At 41.0% G+C, this 19,640-nt stretch overlaps 1 protein-coding gene across 1 annotated transcript; it reads right to left on the bottom strand.

Annotated features, from left to right (window-relative positions):
* Positions 1-6,390: 6,390 nt before the first annotated feature.
* On the bottom strand, positions 6,391-17,187 carry LOC124038723 (potassium channel subfamily K member 18-like). Its single transcript, XM_046354803.1, has 3 exons — positions 17,122-17,187; positions 16,747-16,879; positions 6,391-7,620 (listed from the first exon to the last, which is right to left on the bottom strand). The coding sequence occupies exons 1-3, from the start codon at positions 17,185-17,187 to the stop codon at positions 6,800-6,802; spliced, it is 1,020 nt and encodes a 339-aa protein (XP_046210759.1). The 3' UTR covers positions 6,391-6,799.
* Between the last annotated feature and the right edge of the window lie 2,453 nt (positions 17,188-19,640).

Genomic DNA, 19,640 nt, shown 5'->3' with positions numbered 1-19,640 from the left:
AAGGGTGCAACTGCAGCCCGCAATTCGGGGGCGTTCCTACATGTGGGCATTTCTGCATCTGCAGGAACCCCTCTTTATACTTCTATTGATCCATTTTAAACTCTTCCTCCAGTATATAGGCAGGGGCGCTCCAGTACAGTAGATGGCAGGGATGCAACATAATGTTAGATGCCATACGCTGATAAACCTCACAGGCAGAAGAGGCGGGGGTGACAACGGTAGCTAGCTATAGCTACCTAAGCTAGCTAAGTGTCCTTTGCCGCTGTTCTGTTAACGAAGGCTAGGGCAGGAGGGAGCCGTTCCACTAATGTCATCCGTGTTCATCATGGCTAAAAAGGACGTTTTGTTTTCAGGAATTTTTACGATATGGCCAATTTTGACATTCTGGCTGTGGAATACAGTGAAAACCGTTTAGCACTGCCTTCTCCCAATCCTGATTCGTCCAAATAATCAATGATGAAAACCCAAATCCAGGAACTACTGCTGCTCGTAATCACATAATTCTACGTAAGCCTTGACAGATTCTCGCTGTTTCATCTGTCCACGAGAATCTGTCCACTAGAGGTTACGTTGAAGACAAAGTCGAAATAGTGAAAGTCTGTGTTTTGATGATGTTCATGATATGAAATCAATAAAATCTGCAAAATTGTAATTATTCGCCTACCTCCTCATGCCTTTTGCACACAATGTAAATAGACTCTCTTTTTTCCTATTTTTTTTATACTGTGTTATTGACTTGTTAATTGTTTACTCCATGTGTAACTCTGTGTTGTCTGTTCACACTGCTATGCTTTATCTTGGCCAGGTCGTAGTTGTAAATGAGAACGTGTTCTCAACTAGCCTACCCGGTTAAATATATATATATATATATATATATATATATATATATATATATATATATATATATATATATATATATATATATATATATATAAATATAAAATATATAAAATATATATAAATATATATATATTTTTTAAACAATTCCATGTCCAATTCCATAAAGTTACACTACATGGTCAAAAGTACGTGGACACCCCTTAAAATAAGTGGATTTGGGTATTTCAGCCACACCCTTTGCTGACAGGCGTGTAACCATGCAATCTCCATAGACAAACATTAGCATTAGAATGGCCCATACTGAAGAGTTCAGTGACTTTCAATGTGGCACATTCATAGGATGTTTTCATGGCCATGTAGCCGCATACAAGCTTAGGATCACCATGTGCAATGCCAAGCGTCGGCTGGAGTGGTGTAAAGCTCACCGCCATTGGACTCTGGAGCAGCGGAAATGCGTTCTCTGGAGTCACGCTTCACCATTTGAATCATGCTTCACCATCTGTCATTCTGACGGACTAATCTTGGTTTGGTGGATGCCAGGAGAAGGCTACCTGCCCGAATGCATTGTACCATCTCTAAAGTTTGATGGAGGACGAATAATGGTCTGGAGCTGTTTTTCTAGGCCCCTTATTAGTTCCAGTGAAGGGAAATCTTAATGCTACAGCATACTAGACAATTCTGTGCTTCCAACTTTGTAGCAACAGTTTGGGGAAGGTCCTTTCCTGTTTCAGCATGACTATGGCACCGTGCACAAAGCGAGATTCCTACAGAAATGGTTTGTCAAGATAGGTGTGGATGAACTTGACTGACCTGCACAGTGCCCTGACCTCAACCCCATCTAATTCCTTTGGAATGAATTGGAACGCCACCTGTGAGCCAGGCTGAATCTCCCAACACAGTGCCCAACCTCACTAATGCTCTTGTGCCTGAATGGAAGCCCTGTAGCAATGTTCCGACATCCAGTGGAAAGCCTTCCCAGAAGAGTGGAGGCTGTTCTATCAGCAGAGGGGGAACCAACTCCATATTAATGCCCATGATTTTGGAATGAGATGTTCCATAAGCAGGTGTCCACAAACCTTTGGCCATGTAGTGTATTCTTTGTTTTTCACTTCTGATTGGCATCATTATAATTTTTTATCCAACTACAGTTTATCTGTTAAGACTGGCAATCTAGCATTTAAAAAAAAATTGGGTAGCCTAATAAGAAGGCTACACTCCAGTTTATTCATAATCATACTTAGGCAACAGCCTATCACAAGGTGTACAGTAGATGTGTGTATGTGCGTGCTTGTGCTTGTGGAAGTCATTTGAAAGAGATTTCTCATGGGGCTGTGAACCAAAAGCTGGAGCATGAACAAACACACTCCTTTGTAATTTCCCGTACATGACCGATTGTCACATCTGCACATCTGCTCATGCTACTCCCTCTGGTGGTCATCCGGTGTCCTTTTGTCAGTTCTCAAGATCCTGTTGCTCTGCAGTGCTTGTTTCCCTGCCTCACACCGTCTTGTCCTCTCTTGCAGTTAACTCTCTGTCTCCTGTCTCCTGTTCCACATCTCACCACCCAACCAACTTGCCCTGTATATCACTCACCATCACTCCCTTGGATTCCCCTTAGGACCTGTTTCCCTGTTCAACTCAGCCAACTCCAACCTCACTCTACACTTCTGGTTTTCCTGCATCTCATCTGAGCCATCCCGGTTCTGCACTCCATATTTCTCTGTGTACAATAAACATGTTGGTTCCATCATCCCGGCTTCCTCTTCAGAGTCTGCTCTTGGTTTCCCCGTTTCGCACCACGTAACAATAATATAGATCCTGTGGGTGCGAGGTAAAACTACTGGAACTTTTGTGAACTGTCAAAAAAACTTTATTTTGATCCCCTCATACAGGAGTAATAGTTAAGGGGGGATACCTAGTCAGTTGTCCAATGTATTCAACTGAAATGTGTCTCTGCATTTAACCCAACCCCGTTGAATCAGAGAGGTGCAGGGAGGCTGCCATAATTGACATCCATGTCTTTAGCACCCGGGAAACAGCAGGTTAACTGCCTTGCACAGGGGCAGAACGACAGATTTGTACCTTGTCAGCTCAGGGATTCGATCGAGCAACCTTTACGGTTACTGGTCCAACCCTTTAACCACTAGGCAGGCCTAGTTCATTAATTTTGTGGAGAAAAAAAGTGTATTTACATTTTTTAATACATATTTGTTTTAATTTTGATATATCAGGGGTTGCTGCAGCACTCTCAGTGCCACTTACTTCCCGTGGCTTTGTAAAAAACGATACTCTTGTCTATTTTGAAAAGGACTCGTCATTATGCACACTTCATTCAGTAAAGGGTGGCAATGGCACCATCTTGTGTTACATGACGTCTCTTGCATCTCCACGAGAATGCGAAACTGACACTGAGTAAGCCTGTGTGTTGCCATAAACAGGGAACCACCTACGGTGTCTGTGCATCGCCAATTCTATGGAGACATAAAGATGACGTAGCTGTTGTCTGTCTAGACTTCACACGACTGTCAGTGTGATCAAATTGCATTTCATTGGCCCCAGATATATCCACGACCTTCATCCAGTTAAACTGAAGCAAATCTAAACTATATTGACATACATATTCAAACTATCATGTCACCCACCAGTTTACAGATCATTTAGTCCACACCTAAAGGATGTTGACCAAGAAGGCTCGTATTATAAAGATGGAAAAAAATGACCTTCACTCTTTCTGCAACCCATGATGTTTTACCCCATTGTAGCCTATTCACCTCCTTGACCTACTGTATGAGATCTCCAGCTCATTAAGTATTCACAGCCTCTTGCCCCTCTGGTTGGATAGCTGACAGAAAGTTGATCAATAACTTTTCTTACATTAAGTGCATTTTTTTTCTATTTTTGTGATTTATTAGTATGTTGCTGCTGTGGGAGTAGGCCAAATATTTTGTTCTATTGGTTACCTCAAGATACACTAAAGGGAAATGGCTTCTGTCTGAAATAACACAGTTGCTTTCCTGAATTGTAGTAGGCCCATGTTGTTGCTACTGGGGTTTTATGAGATGCCGGTACAGTATGTTGGTTGGGATCTCCTGTGATTGGCCATTGACAACAACCCCCACTTTACAACACTGTTCTTCCAGTTGAGCTGTCAGACTTCACTCTCAAACTTTCTTTTTTCTCTCTGCTCTCTGAGAATTTGCTGCCATACTAAAAGGATATAAGCATATCGTATTTTGCTGTTCGGGAATTTGCTCTATGAGTCTGATTTAAACAAGTTTTGACGTGTCACAATGTCTCACGTTGTTTCCTTCATGAAAAATGTAGACACCACACATTGAGTTGAACGTGTTTTAATGGTGGTGTGAAAGCAGGATATACAGTTGGCTGGAGACAGCATGAGCATTTACGTGCAGGGTGATTAAGATAACAAATTCTCTGAAATATGTTGTCATCTCTTCTCTATTACAATTTTAAACAAACAATTTAAGTAAACTACCATATACATGTTAGTAGTTACTGCTGGCACATACAATGCACACAGTCAAATACTAGCTCAATGAACACAGAAGGCAAGTTGAATTTTTTTGATTGGTAGTACTTAATTTTACATTACCAAGAATTTATACATGATAATTACACAATAATAACCATTTGGTACCAGGTACTATAGTTACTAGCCTAATTGTGTTAAATTAAGTAAATACCGGAGAAAATGCATTGATAATAAATATAAGGTAAATACAGTGACCATATATATATTTGTATATATAAACTGCTACCACATTAGTCCCTATAAAGAAGGCACTGAGAAATGCAGGCCCAAGTGTACAAACATTCGGAACACCTGCTCTTTCCATGAAATTAACTGACCAGTTAAATCAAATCAAATTGTATATGTCACATACGCTGAATACAACAGGTGTTGTATTCAACCTTACCGTGAAATGCTTACTTACAAGCCCATAACCAACAATGTAGTTCAATAAATAGAGTTAAGAAAATATTTACTAAATAAACTAAAGTAAAAAAATAAAATAAAAAGTAACACAAAATAAAATAACAATAACAAGGCTGTATACCAGGGGTACCGGTACTGAGTCAATGTGCGCGGGTACAGTTTAGTCAAGGTAATTTGTACATGTAGGTAGGGGTGAAATGACTATGCATAGATAATAAACAGCGAGTAGCAGCAGTGTAAAAACAAAGTGTGGGGTGGTAAATGTAAATAGTCCGGGTGGCCATTAACTGTTCAGCACTCTTATGGCTTGGGGGTAGAAGCTGTTAAGGAGCCTTTTGGACCTAGACTTGGTGCTCCGGTACTGCTTGCCGTGCGGTAGCAGAGAGAACAGTCTAGGATTTGGGTGACAGGAGTCTTTGACAATTCTTGGTCCTTCCCCTGACACCGCCTAGTATATAGGTCCTGGATGGCAGGAAGCTTGGCCCCAGTGATGTACTGGGTCGTACACACTACCCTCTGTAGCGCCTTACGGTTAGATGCCGAGCATTTGCCATACCAGGCGGTGATGCAACCGGTCAGGATGCTCTCAACGGTGCAACTGTATAACTTTTTGACGATCTGGGGACCCATGCCAAATCTTTTCAGTCTCCTGAGGGGGAAAAGACGTTGTAGTGCCTACTTCACGACTTTCTTGGTGTGTTTGGACCATGATAGTTTGTTGATGATGTGGACACCAAGGAACTTGAAACTCTCGACCTGCTCCACTACAGCCCCGTCGATGTTCGGCCCTCCTTTTCCTGTAGTCCACGATCATCTCTTTTGTCTTGCTCACGTTGAGGGAGAGGTTGTTGTCTCTGACCTCATCCCTATGGGCTCTCTCACCGTTGTCCCAGGTGAAAGCTGTCCCTTATTGTCGTCACCGGTTAAATCCCCTTCACTCAGTGTAGATGAAGGGGAGCAGGCAGGTTAAAGATGGATTTTTAAGCCTAGACACAATCGAGACATGGATTGTGTATGTGTGACATTCAGATGGTGAATGGGCAAGACAAAATATTTAAGTGGTAGTAGGTGCCAGGCACGCCGGTTTGAGTGTGTCAAGAACTGCAACCCTGCTGGGTTTTTTAACACTCAAAAGTTTCCCGTGTGTATCAAGAATGGTCCACCACCCAAAGGACATCCAGCCAAGCACTGGAGTCTACATGGGCCAGCATCCCTGTGGAATGCTTTTGACACCTTGTAGTTGACACCTTGTAGAGTCTCAAACTTGAGGCTGTTTTAAGGGCAAAAGTGGGTGCAAATATATTAGCAAGGTGTTCCTAATGTTATTGTACACCCAGTGTATATTCAGGCAACAGACATGTAAGATGAATCTCACACAGATAACATCACACAATTTTGCTTAAAGTGGCACTCCAGTCTCATTTTCACCTCATTTAATACCTGATTTACTTAACAAAAGGAAAATCTCAATAGGTGGTCAAGGTGAGTCATGACATATCACAGGGGGGGGGGGGGGGGTGGGCCTTTCCTCTTTTGTTCTCTAATGTTCCTCTATTGTTCCTCAGGCAATGAGGGAGGGTGATGACATCACGACTTCCCATCTGACCAACTCCTTGAATGCCCTATTCCTTGAAGTTTGTAATTGTGTCTAAAAAACACAATTTTCCTCAAAACCTTTTGGTTTTACCCTTGAGTGTGTGTACTTTACTGTATTTATACTTGGGATATCACTTTTCAACAGGACATTTAAAAATCACTGGAGGATGTCTTTAAGCATTGTCCACATGCACATTTTCATTTGCTCATGCTAATGATGAGGGGTCAACTCAAGGGTTATCTTTGCACCGCCCTGAGCTAGACACTGTTCACAAGTCAGCCGTACAGAACTTCAACTCCACTCTTAGTGCTTTTTTGACCCACAGTGCAGGGCCTTATAACCCTAGAACCCTTGAGCTGCCCGATGGGGGCCAAAACTCTTTGATTCAGTCGCTCTCCAACTCGTCATACCTCTTCACCTTCCCCCCCGCTGATACAGCGCATGCACTGGCGGTAACAGCTGACAATGCATGACTGGCCCAGCTTGAAGGCCATGGACATGATGGCCATGCCCGTGATGATGAAGATGAAGGTGAGCATGAAGAACTTGGGGTGGTTGGGCACGATGTCACCGAAGCCAATGGTGGTGAGGGTGATGAAGCAAAAGTAGTAGGCGTCAAAGGTGTTGAACTCTGTCTCCCACAGGGGCAGGATGAGGCCTCCAAACAGGATGTAGGTAAACACCACCACCAGGATGAGGAGCAGCGGGACGTTTAGCTTGTCCATACTCTCCCCGATGCCTGTGAAGTCCCAGATGGCAAAGTCCTTGGGCAAGGGAGGCATGCTGTCAAGCTCATGGCAAGAAAGGCTCCGCACCAGTGGGCCCTGCCTGTTGAAGTTCTCCTGTGCAATGATGCAGTCAAAGATCTTTGTGTTGTTCAGCAACTGGTTGGACTTGCACTTCACAGACTGCTGGCTGTGAAGGACCTGTCGGATGTCGATGGGCTCCTGGACGATCACCTTGTGGCTGAATGTGTAGGTTCCGTCCTGGCGGTCCCCCTGGCCCCCGTCCCCTGACTTCTCTGTGTGATGGGAGCGGAACCAGCGGCCATATTGACGCAACCTGCAGAAAAGAGTGTGCAGGTGGATGTAGGCCCTGGACAGGAGCACGGCCATGAGGTCTCCCACATCTGTGATGACCAGGAGCATGAGGGGGATACCCACCATGGCATACAGGATACAGACCACCTTACCATTCAGGGTCACCGGATAGATCTCTCCATAACCTGAGACAAGAAAAGAAGCAAGGTATTCATTTCTCCCTCATTACCAAATATAATATTTTGTGACAACAACAATTGAGTCTAACTTCAAATAATATTGTAAAAATGATATGTACAATACCAACATACAACAAAGACGTGTAGAAGGTTGAGATAATACATTTTTTTAAAGTTGGTTTTGGATCTACAGTGCCTTGCAAAAGTATTGGCGTTTTTCCTATTTTGTTGAATTACAACCTGTAATTTAAATGGATTTGTATTTGTATTTCATGTAATGGACATACACGAAATAGGTCAAATTGTTGAAGTGAATTGAAAAAAATAACTTGTTTAAATTATTATTATTATTTTTAAACTGAAAAGTGGTGCGTGTGTATCTATTCACCCTTTTTGCAATGAAGCCCCTAAATAAGATCTGGTGCATCCAATTACCTTCAGAAGTCACATAATTAGCTAAATAAAGTCCACCTGTGTGAAATCTAAGTGTCACATGATCTGTCACATGCTCATTGAAAGGCCCCAGAGTCTGCAACACCACTAAGCAAGGGGCACCACCAAGCAAGCGACACTATGAAGACCAAGGAGCTCTCCAAACAGGTCAGCGACAAAGTTGTGGAGAAGTACAGATCATGGTATCAGAAACTTTGAACATCCCACGGAGCACCATTAAATCCATTATTAAAAATGGAAAGAATATGGCAGCATAACAAACCTGCCAAGAGAGGGCTGCCACCAAAACTCACGGACTAGGCAACTAGGGCATTAATCAGAGAGGCAACAAAGTGATCAAAGATAACCCTGAAGGAGCTGCAAATCTCCACAGCGGAGAATGGAGTATCTAGCCATAGAACCACTTTAAGCCGTACAATCCACAGAGCTGGGCTTTACGGGAAAGTGTCCAGAAAAAAATAAGTAAACATGTTTGGTGTTCGCCAAAAGACATGTGGGAGACTCCCCAAACATATCAAAGATGGTACTCTGGTCAGATGAGACTAAAATTGAGCTTTTTGGCCATCATGGAAAACTCTATGTCTGGTTCAAACCCAACCCCTCCATCACCCAGAGAACACCATCCCTACAGTGAAGCATGGTGGTGGCAGCATCATGCTGTGAGGATGTTTTTCATCGGCAGGGACTGGGAAACTGGTCAGAATTGAAGGAATGATGGATGGCGCTAAATACAGGGAAATTCTTGAGGGAGACCTGTTTCAGTATTCCAGAGATTTGAGACTGGGACGGAGGTTCACCTTCCAGCATGACAATGACCATAAGCATACTGCTAAAGCAACACTCGAGTGGTTTAAGGGGAAACATTTAAATATCTTGGAATGGCCTAGTCAAAGCCCAGACCTCATTCCAATTGAGAATCTGTGGTATGACTTAAAGATTGCTGTACACCAGCGGAAGCCATCCAACTTGAAGGAGCTTGAGCAGGTTTTCCTTGAAGAATGGGCAAAAATCACAGTGGCTAGATGTGCCAAGCTTATAGGGACATCTCCCAAGAGACTTGAAGCTGTAATTGCTGCAAAGGGTGGCTCTACAAAGTATTGACTTTGGAGGGGGAGTTGAATAGTTATGCACGCTCAAGCTTTCTTTCTTTTGTCTTATTTCTTGTTTGTTTCACAAAACAAATATTTTGCATCTTCAAAGTGGTAGGCATGTTGTGTAAATCAAATGATACCAGCCCCCCAAAAAATCTATTTTAATTCCAGGTTGTAAGGCAACAAAATAGGGAAATTGCCAAGGGGGTGAATACTTTTGCAAGCCACTGTATTGCTGCCATCTGTTGGTCATATCTATAAGCTGCCTTTGCTGATTCTTCTCTTAGGGCATTCAGGGACATATAACTGTCTGCTCATTGCACAGGTATTGCTATCATAGACTTATTATTCAGTTCATTCAATTACAGTCAGTGCAACATTATGCTGAAAAATTACTATGGTTAAATGGGGGAATCTGCAGTCAAACAATAACAAAGTGGAAACCCCGCCACTGTTTTGATAAAAAGCTGAGGGGTAAAGGCTGGAGAAATGTAACCACTCTCAAATTCACAGACATATCTATGGAAGCGATGACTGGCCATCCATGATATACAAATGTCGTTTTAACCATGCATTGAGGCTATTCGGTGATTGTTTACAATTATATTATTTACAAGAAATGTAATAATACAAGCGTATATTTTTGGTTCTGAGGGGGTATGACAGTTGAAGTAAGCTCAATAGGCATTTATTAGGGGTTCACAGCCTATTGTTATTCTTAGATGTGTTTTTTTCCCTTGATATGGTCAAATAACTCAAGCATAGATTAGTAACCTTTTTCTACTTTGGCACACAGAAACTAGACACCATTGGAAAAGCCCCAATGGCACCGCCATCATGAGCAGTCTCACTTAAATCATCATATTGGACGCCCAATTTGACAGATCTCTTAACACAGTTCAAGGAAAGCAAAGGGATTAGTTAAGAAATGGCTGAGTTATTGGTAGATCAGGAAATCAGATGTTTCATGTCCATTTAAATCCTTTGTAAATCCACTTCACAACGGCCTATCAACTTGAAACCTTTTAGAGTCATCAAATAATTACCATTATGAACCATGTTTTTGCACTGATATCTTAAAAAATAAGGAAACTATTAACAATCCACTTCTTTGACAATGTAATGCTAATGCTTAAAATAATCATAAAAAATCTTCTCATGTACTAAAAGTCAGATTCACTACAAATGTTGTCTTTGGGCTCATCACAATGGTCCCTAAAGAGATGGAGACCATAACATTGATGCATTCAAAGATGGCCACACTATACCAGTTAAAATATGCTAAAATATGCTTCTCATGAACCATACGACCAAATGACACCAAATGTGGAATCTAGGCCCATGGTACATATCTTAAAGATGCACTATACAAAAATTGTTCCTCCATTTCCTGGTTGCTAAAATTGTAATTGTTTGCCTAATTTCAGTTTGTGACAAAACAAGCAAATATTGTGCAGAGAATCATTGTATGATCTAAACTGCTGTGAAATATATTTCCCATAACAAAAAATATTGTATGTGAAACTGGTTAACAAAATCAAATGTGAAAGACACAAAAACAAAACTTAAGAAGGGGAAGCATAGAGATAGTGCACATAGAACAGATCTACCGCTTTTAGACTTGAGTTCAATGAGAATGGCAGATCTATAACACATATTTCTATCTGAATTTGGTCATATTGCAGCTTTAACTTTTAAGAAAAGTTAACGTTTATGAAAAGCTAAGGGATTGGTCAAAAGATGGCTGAGCAATTGATAAATACAAAATCAGATTTTACATGTAATTTTAAGCCACTGTAAATCCACTCCACAGTGGCCTGTCAACTTACAACGTGTCATCGCTATCATGTAATTTGGAATTGATATCTCAAAACACAAGGAAGCGATTAACAACTCATTCTTTGCATATGCAATGCTAATGCTCAAAATGATCTGCAATCATCTTCAACCATGTGTCAGATTCACTACCAGATTGTGTGTTGAGACTCATGATTGAACATCAAGGAAGATAGTTCCTACATGATAAAATGCTTGCTTTGATATCCAACTGATACTGTTTTCCATTCTGTCATCCTGTGAACTCTGTTCATATATTCTATTAATTTAAATTTATAATAATAATAATAATATATGCCATTTAGCAGACGCTTTTATCCAAAGCGACTTACAGTCATGTGTGCATACATTCTACGTATGGGTGGTCCCGGGATCGAACCCACTACCCTGGCGTTACAAGCGCCATGCTCTACCAACTGAGCTACGGAAGGACCACCAATTTAAAAGTAAACATTTGATGTAGCAATCGCAGATTGCCCCTTTAAAAGTACTGTTCAAAAGCAGCTGTTGGCTGACTTTTATGAGAGATAAGAAAATATATATCTGACTTACTAAAAGATATGTGCTGTCGCTGAGGGAGGTGATGCTTATTAGCATTACTCCCATAGCATAGAATGAAGGCATGCATGGATTACCATGCATTTTCTCTCACTTGAGAGTGTCCCTGGAGATGATAGTGCTACATCATATCACCAACTTCATAACAGTGAAATCTCTCACTATAGACACACATCATTGCCTCAACAACACGTGCACAATAACAATCTCATACAAGCTCAATAACTTACAATTTTGACTACTACGGGATAAAGAGGGGAAATAGTTGAGATGGGATCCATTGTGGCTTTTTAGTAGCGACCTGAGGATACAATTGAAGTCGGAAGTTTCCATACACTAGCCAAATACATTTAAACTCAGTTTTTCACAATTCCTGACATTTAATCCTAGTAAAAATTCTCTGTTTTAGGCCAGTTAGGATCACCACTTTGTTTTCAGAATGTGAAATGTCAGAATAATAGTAGAGAGAATGATTTATTTCAGCATTTCTTTCTTTCATCACATTAGCAGTGGCTCAGAAATGTATATACAATCAAATAGTATTTGGTAGCATTGCCTTTAAATTGTTTAACTTGAGTCAAACATTTCAGGTAGCCTTCCACAAGCTTCCCACAATAAGTTGGGTGAATTTTGGCACATTCCTCCTGACAGAGCTGGTGTAACTGAGACAGGTTTGTCGGCCTCCTTGCTCGCACACGCTTTTTCAGTTCTGCCCACACATTTTCTGTAGGATTGAGGTCAGGGCTTTGTGATGGCTACTCCAATGCCTTGACTTTGTTGTCCTTAAGCCATTTTGCCATAACTTTAGAAGCATGCTTAGGGTCATTGTCCATTTGGAAGACCCATTTGTGACCAAGCTTTAACTTCCTGACTGATGTCTTGAGATGTTGCTTCAATATATCCACATGTTTTTCTTCCTCATGACGCCATCTATGTTGTGAAGTGCACCAGTCTCTCCTCCAGCAAAGCACCCCCACAACATGATGCTGCCACCACATGCTTCATAGTTTGTTAACAAGACATTTGTGGAGTGGTTGACAAACAAGTTTTAATCACTCCAACCTAAGTGTATGTAAACTTCTGACTTCAATTGTATATTGTGGTGATCTTGGAGACTAAAACCTAGCAAACAATACTCGTCAAGAAAGTGGAAAGAAGTATGTCTTAGGACCACTAATCTCATTTGGTGATGGGAAATGCATCTTGCTCTTTCAGTAATTTATGGACTCCCTGTTTGCCAACCAAGCTATTAGCCATTAGCCACAACAACCATGGACCACAATAACTATCATATATCAGACCTTAACAGACTTCCTAATGTATTAATGTAAACAGACTTCCTAATGTATAATGGCTCCTTAGACAATCATCCTGTTGAACGGTTTATTACCTGCCAACTGTACAGTATACACTAAAAGTTGCCAGATTCAGAACAGTGCTAAACAAGATAGACTACCTGCTGATTAATAATGTCAATCGGTTAAGAGTGTTGGTCCACTAACCGAAAGGTTGCTAGTTCGAATCTCCAAGTCGACTAGGTGAAAAATCTGTCGGTGCCGTTGAGCAAGGCACTTAACCCTAATTGTTTCTGTAAGTCACTCTGGATAAGTGCGTCTGCTAAATGATTAAAATGTCAAATCTGCAGTTGATGGGATGGCACATTAACAATCACACCTAGGCACTTATGCTGTAGCTTCTAATGGATTTTGAGTGAAGTCAAGACTGGCGGTGAAGCCAAGTCAATGATCTATGTTCTCCACGAGAATAGAGCTGAAAGAGCAGGCTAACCAATGTCTTATCTTATAACTTTAAATACTGGACATACACTACCATGTCCTCACACTCCCTCAATATAGTAGTAGTTGTCGTGTCTATGACCTCATCTGTCATTGACAGTTCAATTATTTGACTACCAAAATCAATAGGGGCCATTTGGAGATCAGGGCCCCTGGGAACATGCCCGCTCGGTATTCGGCCATGACTACTACAAGATTAGATAGCTAGCTAGACTAATTTACCAATCTAAAAATTGTTAGCTGACATGGCTAATTTAGTGACTGTTATCGACTTACAAAACAAGAGAAATACTGCCGATGCACAAACACATTTCAACCTTGCACCTTGTGTATTCTACTATTCTAACTCTCAACAGTAAGTTGAGACCCTGACTGTCCCCCCCCAAAAAAACGACCGTTTTTTTCACTTATCCCTGTGTCCGGCCCTGCTAAACTCAATAGAAATGTTTGTTTCCTCTGGGAAATAATGGTTAGGGAGGGGGTTAGGAAACCACATTTGTTTAATATAGAATATAGAACATCTATGTATGTGTTAGATACAAGTCAATGTCAACCATTTTTTAAACAATTCATTTGAAAAAGGGATTTAGGTTGGATGAATATAAATTCATACTACAGTCCAGACTTTTTGGAATATGTTTACAAAATCGGTCGCCCTATAAATAATACTGACAACATTGTCCATGAAATTATCTAACGTGCAAAAAGGTGAAACATTTATTATACTGTATTTCCATGTAATGACAAACTATGTATCAGAAGGCTAATGTAGAATTCAAGTTGGCTATGGTAGGAATTACTGAGAGACAAATCACCAAAATATCATAGCTTCAATCCCTGTTGGCCAAACATGTTGTTTCATGGTTGACTGCTGGATGGATGGAGAGCAGGTCCTCAATTTTCTACCCTAATGAAAACAGCTTGGCTGTCGAAACGTTGGCAATTACATTTTTGCATCTGAGCTCCTAGAGTGTGCGGCTCTCTTTTATTTTCAAGTTTTCTACTCCGCTAGCCAGCACCTCGCCTAAATAGGTGTGCAATTCTTTTTCTTCTAGATTCCTCAATTTTCTACAGCCTGGTAGCATCAGTTCACTCAGTGAGCACAGCACACAGCCACTAAGACCAAAGTACATCAAGCCTCAGGCAAACAACAGCTAATGTGGTCCTATATTTTTTTTTTAGGTTAATCTTGGTAAAAGATTTACATTGATATTGTACCAATACATCATATATGGTCTTCGAAATCCATGTATATGTCTTTCAAGCACGCACATTTATTTTTTACAGGAAAGCCATTGTTGCTTAGAGGCTGTCAATCTGTGAGTGATAGTAGGCTGTTTGAGATTTCACAGATTGAAAATGTGCCAGCCTGAATGACATGGTGCGCTGTTCCAAGTTGTCAAGTGAGGGTTTGTAAGGTCATGAAAAGTCCTGGGAAGGAGTTTCATAATTGCTGGTAGTGTAATTCATTAAAGCACACTTTTAAATATGATCCATTAAAAATCCATTAAAAAAGTATATATCAGCCATTATCGGAATGACCCTTCAGTGCACGTCTGTGGTGTTGCATGTGTGCGTGCCAGTGCAACATGCCAATGCGAGTGGGCCATTGCCCGAGGAGAGAGAGCAAGGGCGCCGCCAGGGATTTTGGGCCCCATGAAAAGATATCACATTGAGCCCCACCACCACGGCCACACCAACCCTGCGCAATTGTTGTAACCACACACCTCCAGAACCCAATCGACCCATTCAAAGCTTTAAATAACTCCACCTTTGCAGGCTTGCAACTCTCTTGTAGTCCAATATACACTGTACGATATTTGACAGTGAACTGTGAAAATATAACACTGTGCAGACATGCATGCAGCATTCTGCATACAGTGGAATTCACTATTTGATGCAAGACTGATACCCTCTATAAGAAATGTGCTAAAGGCCATCTTTTACAGTCTAAATGTAATTTTAATGGGAAAATTCTCTTAACATGAATTAATAACGTAAAATAAATATAACTTAAATATACATGAACCTCTTCAATTTAAATAAATTAACATTATCATCTATAGAATGATATAACAAACAAAATAATAAAATCAGAAGCAGATTTTTGAACTAAGTATATATACCAACTAGACAATAAGCAGCTGTAAAAGTGGATATGGGAAATGGAAAACAAAATGGAAATAGAAATGAAAAGGCCTGATGGTGGCGCTAGAGGAAAGGTCAAGTGGTCACCAACTCAATAGGTTTCTTCCACTTGTGGTCTTGATTGTGTACAACAAATTTTATGACAATCCAGCCATTACTTTGAGATATATATTTTCCTCAGTCTGTTCTCAGTCTTGTTCTCAGCCTGTGGGCATCATGTGTGTAGTGATCCAATATCCATAACCTTGCCATTTAACAGTTATCATTGACCCTTGCTCAGTCTTACTCACCAAGAGCCTAGCGTTGAGCCTTCTTGCTAGCAAAGTCACTGGTCAAGTCTTTGAAGTCCAGCTTTCTAGCTAACTGACTTTCAGTGGGCAGCATGACAAGACTGCAATGCCTGTCCTGGGACATAGCAGTTTATCAGTTTTAGCTTACTGAAAGCTCTCTTGCCATCAGCAAGTCACAGGCAGTTTGCAAAATATACATAAAGCAATGCACACTTCTCCAGAAATGCTTTGCAGCTGCATCTTACAAATTGCATTCAGGAGACAAAGAGGGGACAAGTTAGGGGGGAAAGTGGCAGCGTATACAGTGTTCAGGTGTCTTACTGCATTTTGAAACTCAGGTGTAAGATCTCTGGAATACTCCATGATCAGTGGTTGGCACACAGAAGGGACTTTATCCTCACTAATCTGCCCAACTTTCAGGACAGCAGAAATTTCTTCTACATTTTTTGCAGTGGTGTGGAACCTAGTGTTCAAGTCACTTATGATGTTGTCCATAGCAGTAAAAAACACTGTGTTCCAAAACACCGTTGCTGCACTGCCCTGAGCTGTCTCCTCTTGAGAGGTCTCATCATGGAATATCTTCCTTTTCCTCTGGCGGCTGTGTTCTGTGCTAAATTGAGGTGGGACATCCATTTGCGTAGCAATCAGTGTTGCCTCAGACAGGAGAGACTCCCATCCATCTCTAAGAGCCTGCATCTTAGAGATGGGGCGGCCTAGTGGTTAGAGTGTTGCACTAGTAACCAGAAGGTTGCAAGTTCAAACTGACAAGGTACAAATCTGTCGTTCTGCCCCTAAACAGGCAGTTAATCCACTGTTCCTAGGTCGTCATTGAAAATAAGAATTTGTTCTTAACTGACTCGTCTGGTTAAATAAAATAAAAAAGGCTCTGATATTGGCTGTGTCAAGTGAGATTTTTCCTGACTGAAGAATCACATTCCTGTCCTCAATGCATTGCAGTACCTGCAATTATGCCAACTGACATGTCATTCAACACAATGCTGCCCACCTCCTTCTTCAGTTGGGAGTAGGGCTGGTTCAGGGGTATGGGGATTGGGAGACATGGCTGCTGAGCCTGAAGCTGCTTCTGTTGGGCCTGGCACCAGGCAGGGGCAACTTATTTAGTATGAATAGCTTGCTAAAAGTTTGCTTGCATTGATTAAATGTCGGCTAAAAGAGGAGCGAAATGTAAACACTCAGAATTTTCTGTGAAGATATTAAGTAACTAATGTTAGGGGAGCAATAGTAGCCTATTTCTCTATGAACTAAGCTAACAGGTTAATTTCCATCACTCACAGACTACACCTACCTTCCTTTGTGACAAATGTGGTCACATACTGTCACCCTTTCTTTTCTTTCTTTTAGTTTTTGGAAGCCAGATTTGCCTTTAGGAAGCGGAGACATGATGCTCCACTTGAGATGTTGCTTCAATATATCCACATGATTTTCTTCCTCATGATGCCATCTATGTTGTGAAGTGCACCAGTCCCTCCTACAGCAAAGCACCCCCACAACATGATGCTGCCACCACATGCTTCACGGTTGGGATGGTGTTCTTCGGCTTGCAAGCCTCCCCCTTTTTCCTCCAAACATAACGATGGTCATTATGGCCAAACAGTTCTATTTTTGTTTCATCAGACCAGAGGACATTTCTTCAAAAACTATGATCTTTGTCCCCATGAGCAGTTGCAAACCGTAGTCTGGCTTTTTTATGGTGGTTTTGGAGCAGTGGCTTCTCCCTTGCTGAGCGGGCTTTCAGGTTATGTCTATTATAGGACTCATTTTACTGTGGATATAGATACTTTTGTACCTGTTTCCACCAGCATCTTCACAAGGTCCTTTGCTGCGGTTCTGGGATTGATTTGAACTTTTCGCAACAACGTACGTTCATCTCTAGGAGCCAGAATGCGTCTCCTTCCTGAGCAGTATAACAGCTGTTTGGTCCCATGGTGTTTATACTTGCGTACTATTGTTTGTAAAGATGAACGTGGTACCTTCAGGCATTTGTAAATTGCTCTCCAAGGATGAACCAGACTTGTGGAGGTCTACAATTTGTCTGATTTCTTTTGATTTTCCTATTATGTCAAGCAAAGAGGCACTGAGTTTGAAGGTAGGCCTTGAAATACATCCACAGGTACACATCCAATTAACTCAAATTATGTAAATTAGCTTCTAAAGCCATGACATCATTTTCTGGAATTTTCCAAGCTGTTTAAAGCACAATCAACTTTGTGTATGTAAACTTCTGACCCACTATAATTGTTATACAGTGAAATAATCTGTCTGTAAACAATTGTTGGAAAAATTACTTGTTTCATGCACAAAGTAGATGTCCTAACCGATTTGCCAGAACTATAGTTTAACAAGAAATTTGTAGAGTGGTTGAAAAACAACAAGTTTTGATGACTCATACCTAAGTGTATGTAAACTTCCAACTTCAGCTGTATATATGCTCAATTAAACAATTTAATTATAAAGTTAACATTTATCAACACAATTTTAACAGTACATAAGTCTATTGTTCACTGCAACAATATCAGTAGCTTGTCTCAAATATAGCATGAAGCAAAAAGAGTTACAACACGTGCTGGTACCACTTCATATAATATTTCTTATGATCTTCAAAAATTAAATAAGTTTGTATTCTACATGTGCTTTGCACAAACGTGTGTGTTTGTATTCAGTGTTGCTGTCAAACCTGAGATGGACAAAAAGAAGTGTGTGTGTGTGTCTGGGGGGAGGGGGTGAATGTGGGCGGAGTCAAATGTTTGACTACACCCACATTGACTACACCCACATCCAGTCAGGGGTACTTGTAATCCAGAGGCTCTTTGGATGTTCTTCCTTGCTTTTCTTGCTTTTCTTGTTTTTGCCAAGAAAAGAAAAGGAAACAGTACATTTGAAATAAAATATAATTTTAATGTTAGGTTAATAATTTAATATTGAAAAAAATGTACCAAATGTTTTAGGGCCCCTGTCAGTCACAGGCCCTTTGAGTCATCCTAACTTTCCCCCCATACAGCGCACCTTAAAGAGAGTGCGACATTCCAGCAGCAGGTATAACGTATTGTAGCAGGCTCAGTGGTGTGGGGTTTCCATGTCACCAAGTTCAATAACAAAACATGCACCAGTGCAAATTGGGAGTTTATTAGGGACTTTGGTACACTGGGGAAGAGGGGGTAATCCTCACACTCGGGTCCTCAGCTAATCCGTTCTACAAGGGAGGTAGTCTGACAGTCCAGGTCACAATGGGTAATTTCACAGATATTGCTCTCTCTTCTCCCACTCTTCATAATGCACTTGGCTCTCTCCTACTCTGCCCCTTTGTGCAGGCTGCTTCCTCCTTTATCCCCAAGCACTCCCTGGTTTAACGACCCACAGCCTTGCCTCGTTGGAGCAGGAAGTCCATATAAGGGTCGGTGGAGCCAGCGGGCTGCAAGATATCTCCCCTCAATAACCACTCTCACCTCACCCTGCCATCTGCCACAGTATTTACAGACATACTAACTAGATCAACAATTCAAAACATAACTTGTAGTAGTTATCTCGCTAGTTAACTATAACTAACTAAGCATTAATTTCGTTACTGCCTTTCCACCGGCACTGTACAGCATAAATACATCTGTACCGTTGGAAAGCAGGGATTCCCCTTTATTTAACAGTAGCCATGTAATTGCGACAACGTTAAAGATATTCTAAGAATAGCCTAATTGACAAATAAATCGCTGCGCATAGATCTCCCCTGAAATATGAATATTTTAGCCTCATATATTAATCTTGGTGGGGCAAACTCAACCAAGTTTTTCACATGCATGCCAGCAAAGCCATTATTTTATTTCATTTGCCATTTGTAATCT

Source organism: Oncorhynchus gorbuscha, linkage group LG06 (genome assembly GCF_021184085.1).
Source record: "Oncorhynchus gorbuscha isolate QuinsamMale2020 ecotype Even-year linkage group LG06, OgorEven_v1.0, whole genome shotgun sequence".
In the NCBI taxonomy this organism is placed as follows: Eukaryota; Metazoa; Chordata; class Actinopteri; order Salmoniformes; family Salmonidae; genus Oncorhynchus; species Oncorhynchus gorbuscha.
This window is presented reverse-complemented; position numbering and strand designations above follow the sequence as displayed.

What these genes read in the sequence shown, in the direction of transcription:
- LOC124038723 (XM_046354803.1), bottom strand. Translation starts at nt 17,187, where the DNA reads ATGTCTCCGCTTCCTAAAGGCAAATCTGGCTTCCAAAAACTAAAAGAA. An exon ending in AAAGAAAAGAAAGGGTGACA is followed by an intron (nt 16,880 to 17,121) that starts GTATGTGACCAC and finishes GCCTGGTGCCAG; the next exon opens with GCCCAACAGAAGCAGCTTCA. An exon ending in GTCAGTTGGCATAATTGCAG is followed by an intron (nt 7,621 to 16,746) that starts GTACTGCAATGC and finishes TTCTTGTCTCAG; the next exon opens with GTTATGGAGAGATCTATCCG.